Source organism: Mya arenaria, chromosome 4 (assembly GCF_026914265.1).
Source record: "Mya arenaria isolate MELC-2E11 chromosome 4, ASM2691426v1".
In the NCBI taxonomy this organism is placed as follows: domain Eukaryota; kingdom Metazoa; phylum Mollusca; class Bivalvia; order Myida; family Myidae; genus Mya; species Mya arenaria.
In genome coordinates this window covers 43,483,879-43,498,942 of record NC_069125.1, presented here as the reverse complement: position 1 = coordinate 43,498,942, position 15,064 = coordinate 43,483,879, and the positions used below count along the sequence as shown (strand labels likewise).

At 32.5% G+C, this 15,064-nt stretch overlaps 1 protein-coding gene across 1 annotated transcript in view; it reads left to right on the top strand.

The window, feature by feature from the left end:
• The window catches only part of LOC128230827 (prion-like-(Q/N-rich) domain-bearing protein 25), a 61,866-nt gene extending 47,935 nt beyond the window's left edge, over positions 1–13,931 (top strand). The window contains exons 10-16 of the mRNA XM_052943270.1: positions 6,745–6,864; positions 7,182–7,313; positions 9,078–9,197; positions 11,204–11,323; positions 12,915–13,034; positions 13,541–13,669; positions 13,870–13,931. Of these exons, the coding sequence (XP_052799230.1) occupies positions 6,745–6,864; positions 7,182–7,313; positions 9,078–9,197; positions 11,204–11,323; positions 12,915–13,034; positions 13,541–13,669; positions 13,870–13,931 (803 nt within the window). The remainder of the gene's footprint in view (positions 1–6,744; positions 6,865–7,181; positions 7,314–9,077; positions 9,198–11,203; positions 11,324–12,914; positions 13,035–13,540; positions 13,670–13,869) is intronic.
• The last annotated feature ends 1,133 nt before the right edge of the window (positions 13,932–15,064 follow it).

Below are 15,064 nucleotides of genomic sequence, written 5' to 3'. Positions count from 1 at the left end.
TTAAGACTGTCCGCTTAGTTGTTTTATAAGGTTAGTACGTGCATTCGTTTAGTCATGTATTGTATAAGAACCATATCCAAGTTCAATGAATGTGTTATTTTTGTTAGATACCGCAGACATTCAAGTGCAAACACAAAGATAGCCCGAACGAAATTATAAATAATAATAAGCAAAACTGAAATGCAATGTCAGATTTTGTGCACAAGGTCTGAAATTTTTGTCGCTGCCATTCGGTGAACAAACGATTTTCTGCACCAGATAGCCTACGAGGTGTCACGCTGAATCAATATTAGGTTTACTTAAGTTGACAAATCTGTACGATAAACTAACAATTCCTCATAGATAAACAGCGTATTATTAATTGACAAAATAGCAAACTTGCAATACTGAAAATACGATAGAAACCCAGAACCCTATTTGCAATCTAATTGCCATCGTATATTTCTTTAAGATTATCACTATCAAAACAAGATCAACTTAAAGTTAATCGACAGTTATTAATAAACGCCTTTGATTCATTATTAAATTGTAAATGCAATAAATCTTATAATACTAATGGAAAATGTTAAATTGGTTATATTTTACATCAGATGTTCGTGTATATTAAATTGTATTGTGCGATCTAAAAAAGACATTGGTCCAGCGCACGATCGATGACGCGAAATATCTCATTACCCTTCATATATCCATGGCCAATGAAAAGCGCATTTGTTTAGTTTAAGCAAACGGTAACGCCAATAAAGCGGGGACAAATCCAATGTCGTCATTTTCAATTTTCTACTTCAGGTATACCTCTAAAATAAGATGAAAGATGTAAGGTATATTAAAGAAATGTTTACCTATACCCTAATGAGAACAAAACATAATCGGCCAGAAGCTAACTCCACTATAAAGTTACAGCATTATGGTCAAAGACTAGTTTTTAATACTAAACCTCAGTTCCATTTGTTCTACGGCCGAAGGCCCCCGAAATCGAGAGTTACGAGCGGTGGACGCGGAAAATCTACGGTGGCCGTAGGGTAACCGTACGGCGTTTTCCTACTATTTAACTGCCGTTGGGGTCACCGTAGGATTAAAGCGTGGATATATTGCCGTAGCAATAGACATGCCGTAGCTATGTCGTGGAGCGGTTCCAAGGCCGCAGGTCGCAATATGCCACCCTTGCTGCTGTCGTTCGGGCGCGTTGCGACTACCGGGGGTCAGCCTTGATATTTGCTGTAGGTACACATTAAGGCGACAGTGCGTCATAGCTTCAAAGGCCGGCAGCCGCAGGTTTTCTGTCTCCGCAAATTCAAAATACGCCCTGTGGCTACCCTAAAAGTTGTGACCGCTACAATAGGTGGCCGAAGGAATGCTGCGGTACAAGCAGCGTTTATCTTTGAATTCCTGACTAATGGGCTTTTACTAACCGTTCCAAGGCGGTACCTAACAATCCTCGATAAACACCCTTTTTTTTATATACTTTTAAGTATATATATACTGTGTTGTTCGTGGAGTTTTGTGCCTTTGTTTAATGTTTTGGGGTTTTGATTTATTGTTTTTGTGTTCTATATTTTTGGCGTTTCCCCTGTGCCATTAAACGGGGTTTATGTTTAAACTTTCGACCACTGTGCTTGTTTCTGTAGTTTTTCATATAATTATTGTCCCCCTATTTTTCAAATAATATGGGATCATCAAATACTCAGCTTGTTTGTGGGTCGGACAATTTCAGGGTTTCATGTTTTTATTCGAAGTGTTTCATTTGTTTAAATAAGTTTAAGTAAGTATTATTTTTAAGATGCCGATATCTTATGCATTCATTCAAACTAATATTTTACCTCATGTTATCTTATTAATAGGTGTAAGATAAAGCTTACTTTAAGGTCGTTTTGCCCACTCCTAACAATTTACGGATTTTTAAAAAAGAACTAATTCTATAGCATACCATGTTGCTATAAGAACATGCCTCATTTAAGCCATCTGTATACTTCTGAAGTGGAGTTACGTGTCTGGGAATGAACAATACATGGACGGCGCTACGACTAAATGTTTTTGTATTTGTATTTGAATATGTCAGCACACAATCCTAAATTTAAGCATTAAGGTCCTCCATAAAGAGTACAAGTTAATCATTGAAGGGATCTGCCAGATGTATTTGAATGTTATCAGCAGAGGCTAGATATTCGCTAATCGAAAAAGGAAGACCACGTGAACGCTACACTACTACGGATTATAGTTGTTAGTGATTTGATAGTATATATGCGAGGGGTGTAACCAATCAAAATAGGATAGCTTATATAACAGACGGAAAATTCGTGATGCGCTACAACACAACGGCGGACCAATGTATAAGGTACAGTTCATCTAAAGAAACACTTCGTTTTATCTTTCTAATTGTACATTGGTTTTAACTAATTCATTTGCTGGATTTATTTTTAAATATTTAAATTAAGCAATTGTACATTCATACTAACCACAATATGTTTTATCTGATAAATTTAGTTTTGTGTATTACTTACTTTACTGAAAGATTTAGTACACACGGAGTATGACCTGTACGTCAGATTTAACTGTCTTTGTGTTCGTTTAGTTTGTTTGACTACAAATGTTGATATTTACATTTATGGTGTCGAAGGGCGTCATGGGGTTTGACTATTATCATTAAATTGAAAGTTTAGACTTGAAAAATCGTCTTTTGGTTAAACAGTATTTTATTAAGATTTTTGTTACCAGACACAAGGGTGGTAAATAGTTTTTAAGAATTACTTAAAAGTACATCGGGATACTATGATTTAGTATTTTGTTTATTCGTATTGAACAAAAGGGTGGGGCATGCTTGTTTAAGAATCGGTAACAGGATCGTAAACTATAAAACCAATTAAGTTTCTTCTATCAATTTCCTAATTAAGCCATCACCAATTGTATACACGAAGTTAATTATAAAAGTAAAATTGTCGCTTATATATTAGTAATTAAAATGTTGTTTTTATACGAATTTAGTTTATTCATTTTTTACAGAAAGGCGTTATATCGACGTTGATAATTTGGCTTCTGGTGGCACAGCTTTATGATGCGACTGAAGCAGGTAAACTATTATTCTTTACTCTTGCTTAGTCATGCTTCCGTTACAACGATAAATGTTTTACCAAAACGTTAACTTTGTGAAACATTCGCACGAGTTGTTGTTTTATGTAATGATTTATGCCTTTCTGCTAAGGAATTTCATTATATATTTTTGTTGCCTATTTCTTTTCGTGTTTACTTTGAATTTTACTTTTATTTGTTCATTTTAACCTATTTTTGTGTCCGTCTTCATTACTTTTGAAGAGTAGTCGAAACATATTATTTTTACATACTTCGTGTGTAGCAACTAGATAACTTTATAATATGTTGAAATAATACACATAAGGTCAGAAATGGTCATGTCGATTTGATCATTGTTGTTTTTGTAGGATATTTAAGGTAATTTTACTGTTTCTATGATTATTGTTTTCGGTTACTACTAAAAATCATAATATAGAAAACAAAGTTTCATTGAAGCCAGGAGTGGTATTCAATATTGGTTTTAATTGGATCTAAGAACGGTGTAGCTAATCGGATTGCTCGATATGAATACCGGACCTACACAGTGAATAGAGTCAGTGAAGTATGATCATAATAATGTTTGAAGCATATTGGATATCACCCTTGGTTAAACATTGCCGAATAGCTTTCCGAGCGTCTGCTGTGCAATTAACAAATCTTGTAAGAGTGCGGGTACTAATAAAGCCATATAGCCGGTCAAAATTGATTTGTTTGATCTGGCTGAAATTCCATTTTATGTAGCATTTTTATATAACACGATATGTTATTTATTTCATTTCATGAAACCACATATTTAATAAGCGAAATAATAAATGTGTAAAAGAAATACGATCTGGAACATTTGAAAGAGTCTTATCAATTCCTTTGAACTACATTTATTTAAAAAAGAAAGCTATAAATGATAATTGTTAAAGGCATATTGTTAAACGTACAATTATCTTAAAAAAGTATTTATAATAGCCATCTGTTTTTTATCATTTTAGCTTATTCTGAATAATGACTGTGTGTACGCTATTTTGAATATCTCCATGGTAACAGCATATAGGGTGCATTCAAAATAAAATATTGAAAGAATCTACATAGCAGTTCATTTTGGTACATATATTAGCTTGATACACATCATCATTTTTAAATAATAAAAGAAAGAAGCCAATCCGATAGTATATCTTTCTCAAAATTAGCATTTTGACCGCTAAAATGACCTTGACCTTGAAAATAGAAAATGTAAATAAACTTGAATCTGAACAGTAGAAAAAGTATGTATATATTTAAAAGTGATTTGGTTTTAATATGTACTTTCAAAATATCTTAACAACCTATTATTTGATTATTTCTCATATTACATATTTTGGCGGCCATTTTGAACGCCATTTTAAATTTAGCAAATTCGCAGGAGCAGCCATGTGGCCAAAGGCACTTTTCATAAACAATAGACATTCTCCTAACACAACATATAAAAATAATTTGTATAACATGACGGATACTTTTTTCTCAAAAGTGAGGACTTGGAACCCAGAATATATGTGATTTTTTCGATAGTTGCTCTCGATGCTTCCTGCACAAACGACGCAACTTGTACTGTCGAACACTCCGTGTGTGTAGGTGAGCAAAATTCAAAGATATGCTCCTGTGCGGAAGGATATACAAAACATACCGCCGTTTGCAAAGCAAGTATGTGTTGTTAGTATTAAGAACTATTTTAGAACAATTTTGCAGATAATAATTAGATCGATTTAGGTATTAAAAGTTAATATGAAAATGCAGCATTTTATAAAAACAATACTCATGTTTCCTTTTTCTAAACCACTTTCATATTCATATATATTCCATATGCCACAAAGACGTTTCTTCTTAACAGGGATTTCAAATTGGTACAATAATTCATTTTGTTCATCAAAATCGCAAACAATAATTGTCAGATTGTTGTATGGAAATAACATTTTTTAATTTCATGCTAAAACTCATTTACCTGTCAATATATATATTATGATTATTGATACTTTCCGGCAAGCATATTCTACCCCACTTCCAATATGTCCAAGAACAATATACATGCACTTGGGAAACAAAAATGAACAGTCAGAATATGCATGTATTGAAACAGGTTATGTCGAACGCGATGTTGGCTATAGAATATGCTGTATTTATGATAAATGTTTAGGTGTGTTAGACCTGTGTAAATTTAGATATATCTATGTTACTTTTAGAATTCACACGACATCGAAAATCGAATAAGACGTTATACGTTTTTTAACATGTTAATGTATATACGTTTGCAATGGACAAGTTGACTTTATAGTGCAGTAATTCAACATTTCGGCATTTGCTGACATTATCATTGTCACTGATGCCTGTGCCTCGGGTCATCATTGAGTGCTTCGAAATGGTTTTTTAGAGAAGCCGGGAAATTCAAATTTAGTACATTCCAGCTATACCATGACGCTATATATAATAGACTTATTGAACATGAGTTAATGATAGTTGTTTTTTTATTAAACTGATTGCATACCTACACTTGTTTCACTACATTTTAAATAACATTTTAATCATTTCTTACCTTTCACAGCCATTACCAATATTTCATTGCTCTAAATGCTAAAACCATGCATAATGAGCAAAGATATTTGAACTCCGAATCTAATGTGCGCAATGTTTACAATATGATTGGTTGATGAGCAAATATAAACCACTGACTTACTTTGGAATTCATCCAGTAAATAGAAATCTATTTATTTTCCTATTTTGCGTTTTACATAATATGGAACTAAGGTTGTTCCATAGTTTTGTTTTGACATTTCATAACATTTTCTTTGAGAAAATATTTATCTTAGGATTTCGCAAATACCATTATAAGAATTGTGTATATGCAATTCGAAACAAAAGTGTTATTTCAAAGCTGAATTTCGAATTTAAAAAAAAACACACAAAAAAAAACACCTAAAAACATTACTGTTTGTCAAGTATAATCTTAAATATCCCTGACATTTGAAATTATTTTCTTATCCTAATGGAAAATCTTTGTTCCAGACAATGAGGTTTGAACACTTTCATGTCCTTTTTTAAATCAATGTTTTATGTTCATAAAAATGTTTTAGCCAACTGAGCGATATGCAGTTTAAAGCTTTTAAGCCAATTTTGATGACATTGTAAACAACGTTTCATCATCACAAGTATGCGAAATACAAGAATAAAAATTATACTTTCTATATATGCTAATTGGTTTAGTAACATAACTATATTATGTTTTATTATAATTAATACACAAAAAAATGAAGTATTGTTTAATGTTGCAGAAAACGTTTCCTATTTTTTTTTATAATATCGGCTATATTTTCTCAACAATTAAGTATAAGTTGCACTAAGACTAGTGGTAGAATACTATATGATTTAGTAGAAACAAAAGGAAACAGTGTAACTACTAAGGATGGATCCATATAACATTTCAGATCTTGGAGGTGTATGTGTTACAGACAACGACTGTGACTCTGGACTATGTGATACCACTAGAACAACAAGCATTTGCGCTCTCGGTGAATGACATTTATAAATGATTCACTGATAACATCGATTTTTGGTGTTTTTAAATCATCTGAACTCTATTGTATCTTCAGCATTTTGCCATTTCAAATTTCAATTTTAATTAATTTACATTACGCTTAATGTATTCTAAAAATATAACAGGTGATGCAGACTCTTGTGCGGCACCCTACGCAGACAAATGTGTATTGAATGCCGAATGTACTACTAACACTTGTACATGTAAGACGGGTTTTACGGCAACAAACAAACTCTGCATTGGAGGTAAGCTTGTTTCATCGGATTGTAATACTTGTCTGCCTATTTGAGGGTGGGTCTCCTTTTCTTTTGTCTTTGTTATTTGGTTACAACATTTTTTTTATTATATATGTTTAATGTGTAAGTAGAATTTAGCTTTGAAAAAATGATAAATGTGATGGTGCGTAAAAAGTCAATGTTTACGTGGAAATGGCAGATAAAAAAGAGTCTAATCAATTACATTAAGCTTTTTTTAAAAGAAAGCCATAAATGATATATCTAAGAGTAAATAGTTTAAGTACCTTTCCCTTGGAGTATTTACATTAGTCTGTTATTTATTATAGTTGCTCTCGGTGATGCCTGCACGAATGTAGCACCTTGCACTGCCGCAAACTCCGTGTGTGGAGGTGCGGATAATTCAAAGATATGCTCCTGCGCAGATGGATATACAAAAGAAACAACCTTCTGCAAAGCAGGTATGCTGTGTTGTGCAAAAGTTTGTCACAATTCATGCACTAATATTATGAATTCATTTATAATATTTTACAGATATTAATTGGAACGATTTAGGTCTTACAATAGTACAATGAAAACTACAGAGACAAGCCCAGTAGTCGGAAATTTAATAATTAACCCTGTTCATAGGGCACAATGCAAAGGCCCAAACGACAATTTACTAGTTGCGCACACATTTTCACATCATCAAACACCAGACCTAACCTGACATCACATACATAAAAAACGAACACTATAGATATTAGTCCACATATCCATTGCATATATTGATTTACATATTGAAAGTTAAGAGCACATTCAAACAGTACAGAAAAATCTAAATTATCTTTGTTTAATTGTAAAATGATCTACAGATATCTAAATTTACAAACATCTAACATGTCTAAAAAATATTCATATATACAGTAATTTTCATAGACAATTTCGCGTTTGAAATAGCTAATTATTCCATCATATTTACACCTCAACTTCTTTTCCTTAAATGAACTGCCTTTCGAAAATTGCGGTTATCATCCGATAAACGCAACATCTTCGTGTATGTTCGGATCGCGAATTATCGCATAACAATATACATGGAAATTGTTTATCTTGGTTTTGTTTGTATTGTGTCAGCAGGTCTCGTAAAAAATAGAACAACATTTAAGAAAGTGTAAATTTATCATATGTTAAGTGTATCGTTGTGCAAGAAGTTGATCTTTTTCCGCGTTATTGTGACGCCATTTGACAAACTGTTTCCGGTTACGGTCGTGGCGTTTTGTTACCAACCTACACCACTAACACACTTTTGAATTTTAGAAATTGAAGTCTAATTGAAGTTCTGATGGTTTTCATTTATTTTACCTTTGTTTAGCAAACATGTATTTAGGAATTTCGCCAGTTCCACTGTTATATATTGAATTCAAATATTTAAGCAAAAGCCGATTTGGATAATTCCGATAAAAAAATGCAAAAGTAAAAACAATACAATAAAATAACTTACTTATTTATTAAGTGTCGGTTTTACTATCTTTGTAAAAAAATAACATTTGAAAATATTTTGGAAGAAATCTTAAGTTTAAGAAAATGAGGCATGGTCACATTCATGTGTTTTTAAATCAATGTTTTATTCCACCATTGTTTGTGCCGAATAAAGCGATACGCAGCTTAAACCATTTCATCCAATCCTAATGACATACCATAAATAAACTCGATCCTACAGTATGCGAAATCCATTTTTTTTCTTTTTGTTTTTTCGTCTAGTATTTAAACTATAAAATGTTATGTTTGCATAGGTAAAGAAAATAAAGATGGTATTGTCTTATGTTCATGCAGATAATTTATCGTATCATATTTCGTTTTCATATCAGCTATACAATTAAACAATTAAGTACAAGTGGCACTAATACTACTAGATGAATGCTATATAACATGACAGTAACAAGTTGAATCTATGTTACTAGTAAGATATTACTAATAAAACACTTCAGATCTTGGAGGTACATGTGTTTCCAACAAAGACTGTGGCTCTGGACTGTGTGACACTACCAGAACAACGAGCATTTGCGCTCTCGGTAAATTGTATCTATAAATGAATCACCGACTTACATCGATTTTTTTTAATATTTTATATATTATTCAACCACTATTATTATATTATCTCTTTTACTTTTTGATTATCGGGCCACTCAATATTGATTTTATAATATATTGACAAATCGTTTGATGTTTTCCAAATATATTAACAGGTGACAAAGACTCGTGTACGGCACCCAACGCAGACAAATGTGTGTTGAATGCCGACTGTACGGCTAACACATGTTCATGTAAGGCGGGTTTTATGGCAACCAACAAACTCTGCATTGGAGGCAAGCTTATTTCATTCTAAGCATTTCATCGGATTGTATTATATGACTGCTAATTGGAGAGTTTTTTCCATTTCGTTTTTCTTCTTCTTGTCGTTGTAGTTTTCATTACCACATCAATGTATTACTAAGTGTATACATTAAGACTGCAATTAGAAGTTTGCATTTTAAAATGATAAAAAGCTCTCCCGCAACATTGGATATTCAAATTTGTCCATGGCTACGGTATCCTGTACCGTCGTCGGTTTTTTGTACTTAACAGAAACGCGACAAATTGAAACTTTGCCTTCTATTTCAACCTGTGTAAATTTCCTTCAAATTGTTTAAAAGTTGTTGGTTCGAAAATAATTGCACAACGGAAATATTCGAGTTAAGCATTTTTCAACTTTTTATGGGAAATATAAACCGCGATGAGCTGATATTTAAAGCTTAAATTCAACTTGTAAGGTTTCTGTTAAATTGATAACATGACGTTTAGAGCTCTTATTTTGCTTAGTCTTGGAAACTAGATAACGGCAATATGGCGTATTCCGTTATGTTTACTTTTGCCCTACCATCATAAGGCCTTGTTCACGCTTTCCGATACCGTCGCCCTCAATCGTTTTCTGCATTTGTAAACGGAAACCATGTTCCATATGTCCACGAAAGAATACAGAAAATCGTATACTATATACATATTCATATATACAGTAATTTTCATAGACAATTTCGCGTTTGAAATAGCTAATTATTCCATCATATTTACACCTCAACTTCTTTTCCTTAAATGAACTGCCTTTCGAAAATTGCGGTTATCATCCGATAAACGCAACATCTTCGTGTATGTTCGGATCGCGAATTATCGCATAACAATATACATGGAAATTGTTTATCTTGGTTTTGTTTGTATTGTGTCAGCAGGTCTCGTAAAAAATAGAACAACATTTAAGAAAGTGTAAATTTATCATATGTTAAGTGTATCGTTGTGCAAGAAGTTGATCTTTTTCCGCGTTATTGTGACGCCATTTGACAAACTGTTTCCGGTTACGGTCGTGGCGTTTTGTTACCAACCTACACCACTAACACACTTTTGAATTTTAGAAATTGAAGTCTAATTGAAGTTCTGATGGTTTTCATTTATTTTACCTTTGTTTAGCAAACATGTATTTAGGAATTTCGCCAGTTCCGCTGTTATATATTGAATTCAAATATTTAAGCAAAAGCCGATTTGGATAATTCCGATAAAAAAATGCAAAAGTAAAAACAATACAATAAAATAACTTACTTATTTATTAAGTGTCGGTTTTACTATCTTTGTAAAAAAATAACATTTGAAAATATTTTGGAAGAAATCTTAAGTTTAAGAAAATGAGGCATGGTCACATTCATGTGTTTTTAAATCAATGTTTTATTCCACCATTGTTTGTGCCGAATAAAGCGATACGCAGCTTAAACCATTTCATCCAATCCTAATGACATACCATAAATAAACTCGATCCTACAGTATGCGAAATCCATTTTTTTTCTTTTTGTTTTTTCGTCTAGTATTTAAACTATAAAATGTTATGTTTGCATAGGTAAAGAAAATAAAGATGGTATTGTCTTATGTTCATGCAGATAATTTATCGTATCATATTTCGTTTTCATATCAGCTATACAATTAAACAATTAAGTACAAGTGGCACTAATACTACTAGATGAATGCTATATAACATGACAGTAACAAGTTGAATCTATGTTACTAGTAAGATATTACTAATAAAACACTTCAGATCTTGGAGGTACATGTGTTTCCAACAAAGACTGTGGCTCTGGACTGTGTGACACTACCAGAACAACGAGCATTTGCGCTCTCGGTAAATTGTATCTATAAATGAATCACCGACTTACATCGATTTTTTTTAATATTTTATATATTATTCAACCACTATTATTATATTATCTCTTTTACTTTTTGATTATCGGGCCACTCAATATTGATTTTATAATATATTGACAAATCGTTTGATGTTTTCCAAATATATTAACAGGTGACAAAGACTCGTGTACGGCACCCAACGCAGACAAATGTGTGTTGAATGCCGACTGTACGGCTAACACATGTTCATGTAAGGCGGGTTTTATGGCAACCAACAAACTCTGCATTGGAGGCAAGCTTATTTCATTCTAAGCATTTCATCGGATTGTATTATATGACTGCTAATTGGAGAGTTTTTTCCATTTCGTTTTTCTTCTTCTTGTCGTTGTAGTTTTCATTACCACATCAATGTATTACTAAGTGTATACATTAAGACTGCAATTAGAAGTTTGCATTTTAAAATGATAAAAAGCTCTCCCGCAACATTGGATATTCAAATTTGTCCATGGCTACGGTATCCTGTACCGTCGTCGGTTTTTTGTACTTAACAGAAACGCGACAAATTGAAACTTTGCCTTCTATTTCAACCTGTGTAAATTTCCTTCAAATTGTTTAAAAGTTGTTGGTTCGAAAATAATTGCACAACGGAAATATTCGAGTTAAGCATTTTTCAACTTTTTATGGGAAATATAAACCGCGATGAGCTGATATTTAAAGCTTAAATTCAACTTGTAAGGTTTCTGTTAAATTGATAACATGACGTTTAGAGCTCTTATTTTGCTTAGTCTTGGAAACTAGATAACGGCAATATGGCGTATTCCGTTATGTTTACTTTTGCCCTACCATCATAAGGCCTTGTTCACGCTTTCCGATACCGTCGCCCTCAATCGTTTTCTGCATTTGTAAACGGAAACCATGTTCCATATGTCCACGAAAGAATACAGAAAATCGTATACTATGCAGAAATATCATGTTATTTAATTTTATTTTTTATTTAGATAGTCGAAATCATTGTTCAAAATTACAGTTACAAATAATGCATATGCAAACATAAAATATACTTTTTCAAATGTTTCATTACAATAGAGGTACTTTTACACGAAAGTTTCATTCTTTATGAACATCTGTTTTTCTGCATACCAACTCGTCGACAAAAAACGGCAATTTTTTTGCAAATGTCAACATGTAGAACTAAACTCTAGCGCGACAAAAAAATCTTGTACAATAATTACTTCTCATGCTAAATAAAGGATCGCCAAGTTGACATTTGAGTAACTATTGTCAAATCAGCAACTTCTACATCTCTAGCCGGAAATCAACAGCGCGATAACATACAATATAATAGTTTATCTGACACTAGCAGTAATTAAGTGAAAGCATAGTATTATCGAAGACACATTTTAATAAAACATTTCAGAGCTTGGAGTTGCATGTGCCACGAACGCCGATTGTGGAATTGGAGTTTGTGATTCCACTAGATCATCGAGCATTTGTGCTCTCGGTAAGATGTAATAAAAAACGAAAACACGAAATCTACACAGGTGTTCAGTGTTGTTTTTTAATTTTATTATAGTTGATAGTTAATAAATCAATGGGGTATTGTCATACTTTTGGTGTCGTTGTCAGCGTGTAAACACTTTTACCTTGGCCGTCAGTCAAAATATTTACTATATAATTTTACACATGTTACCTGTGGAAATGGAAATTTATGCATTGGTTTTAAAAATCGTCGAATTATTCCTCTATTGACAAAATCAAGCGTTTTACACCGAAGTGTTTTTTTGTCTATGACTGAATGAAAGCCCAATCTTCAATTATTTAAAGGGAAATCACAAATTCTTTGAAACACTAAATAGTGTTTACTAAAAATTTATTTGTATCAGGACACGCTGAATCGTGTGCGTCACCAAACACAGGCAAATGTGTATTGAATGCCGAATGTACGACCAACACCTGTACTTGTAAATCGGACTTTACGGCCACAAACAAACTCTGCATTGGAGGTAAGATTGGTTAAATTTGAGCATTTTATCGGATAATTATGTTGTTTTGTTCTGTTTTGTTTAGTTTGATTTTCTAATTGAAATAATGCACTAGTCACTTACTCTTTGTCGTGTTTTACCTGTCTACCAATACAGCGTTTGGATCGGAATGCGAAACATCTACGGGATGTGGCGGAAGTGACATTTGTGACACAAACGCCAACCCTGCGACGTGTGCTTTAGGTTCTATTTTTTCTCATAGCGACGTAATTTAATGAAAATATATGCAATCATTCCGTTTCCGTAAAGACATGAAAAATGATTAAGATGATTGTGTAAAAGTTTAAAAAATAATATTGATGAGAACTATTTAAAAAGAAGATAGTATTGCTTCTATCGCACGAAAATATTTTTTAGGGAATAAATAACATTGTGATTTTATTGTTAACAATTAAAAATAAATTCATATCCATTTGTCATTAAACGCGTGTTAAAATAAAGACATGAAAGTGTTGTTATTACTGCAGTTAGCGGTGGGACATGCGATGCTGCAAAATCACAGTGCATGACCTACTCCGAGTGTACAACCGAAGGATGCACATGCTCCAATGGAGACGCTGATGAAACCACAAATCTGTGCCCATCACCTAACAGCGGTTGGTAAAACTACATAATTAAAACATCATATTTTTACATACACGCATATAATGAAATGTCGTTTCCACATTTGCGTTAATACGGTTGTTGTTGATATTTTATTTTTCATGTTGTTACTCTTCTTTCTTCTAATTCGTCTCCATTTAGTGCTATTAATATTCGTCTTATACATGTGTACCTTTCTCTGTTTATATTTAAGGTTTTCGTGAAATTTCATCGATGCTTGCTGTTGTGACGTGCATCTGGCTGAGTCAGCTCTAACCGTTACGGCCGTACTGGAATCGAGGAATTACTGTCTGTGATTTTTAAACAATCGTGTTTTATAACCAAACATCCACATGTTCGTCACATGTCTAGTTAAACAATATATCAAAGATATAATATTTCTTAACAGACAGGTTTAATATATACATATAACTTTATATATATATATATATCTATGTTTAACTTTACAGGGGGTGCACAATGAAAATGAATATGCATTTACATTTGAACAAGTATTGAATTGAACCATAAATACGTAAACTGCTGGTGTCTGGTCACATATATTGTGTTTGCATAATTAGAAAGCATTTTGCGACTATGAAATGAAAATCCCCAAGCTTGACTAAATCGATTTTGAAGCGTCAAATTTTGTGTTTTTGAATAATAGGTTTGTTTTCATTTTAAAATAACAGAACAGCACAGTTAAGACCCTTAAAGTTAATTTCAAGTGTCAGGAGTATCACAAACAATTTCTCAAATTCAAAATACTTTTTAAGTTTTTTTTTTGTCAACTTTGCCACTTTAAAGTCAATGTATTGAAAAAGTTTAACATTAAAAATATATGAATGTGTTAAGACAGGATAATACCAAGGATGAACCACCAACGGTAAATTGAATATCGCAAGAAAGGCCGATACTTCAATTTTTGAAATTTACTTTTAATGTATATACGTGTGTAAAATTTGCTTATCGTTCATATTGCAAACGCATGATTTCCACAAGCAATCAAATATTTGACAATTACAATTAAACACTAGGAAGAGAGAAACAATTATTATGCATAGTAATTAACGTAGTTTTGAAAAAGAAGTGCATATAGTTATGTCATATTTATTTAAAGGTGTTGATATCTGCGCTAGTCTCGTCTTATCCAGCGTTCCAGAGTTGACATTGATATTTCAGTGGTGTGTAGCTCCTACGTGGAGAAGGAATCTACCACAGAACTAACGAACCAAAATTATAAGATTCAATTATTTAATATTCTCATTCTTAATTTAAATACATATACTTTGATTTAATGTAAAATGCTGATGCATTTAAAAGTCAAGTAAAAGATGCATTTAAATAGGTGTTCAAATAAACCGTTTTTTGTTAAATAGCTATAACTGTGATCAGATTTCATGATACTA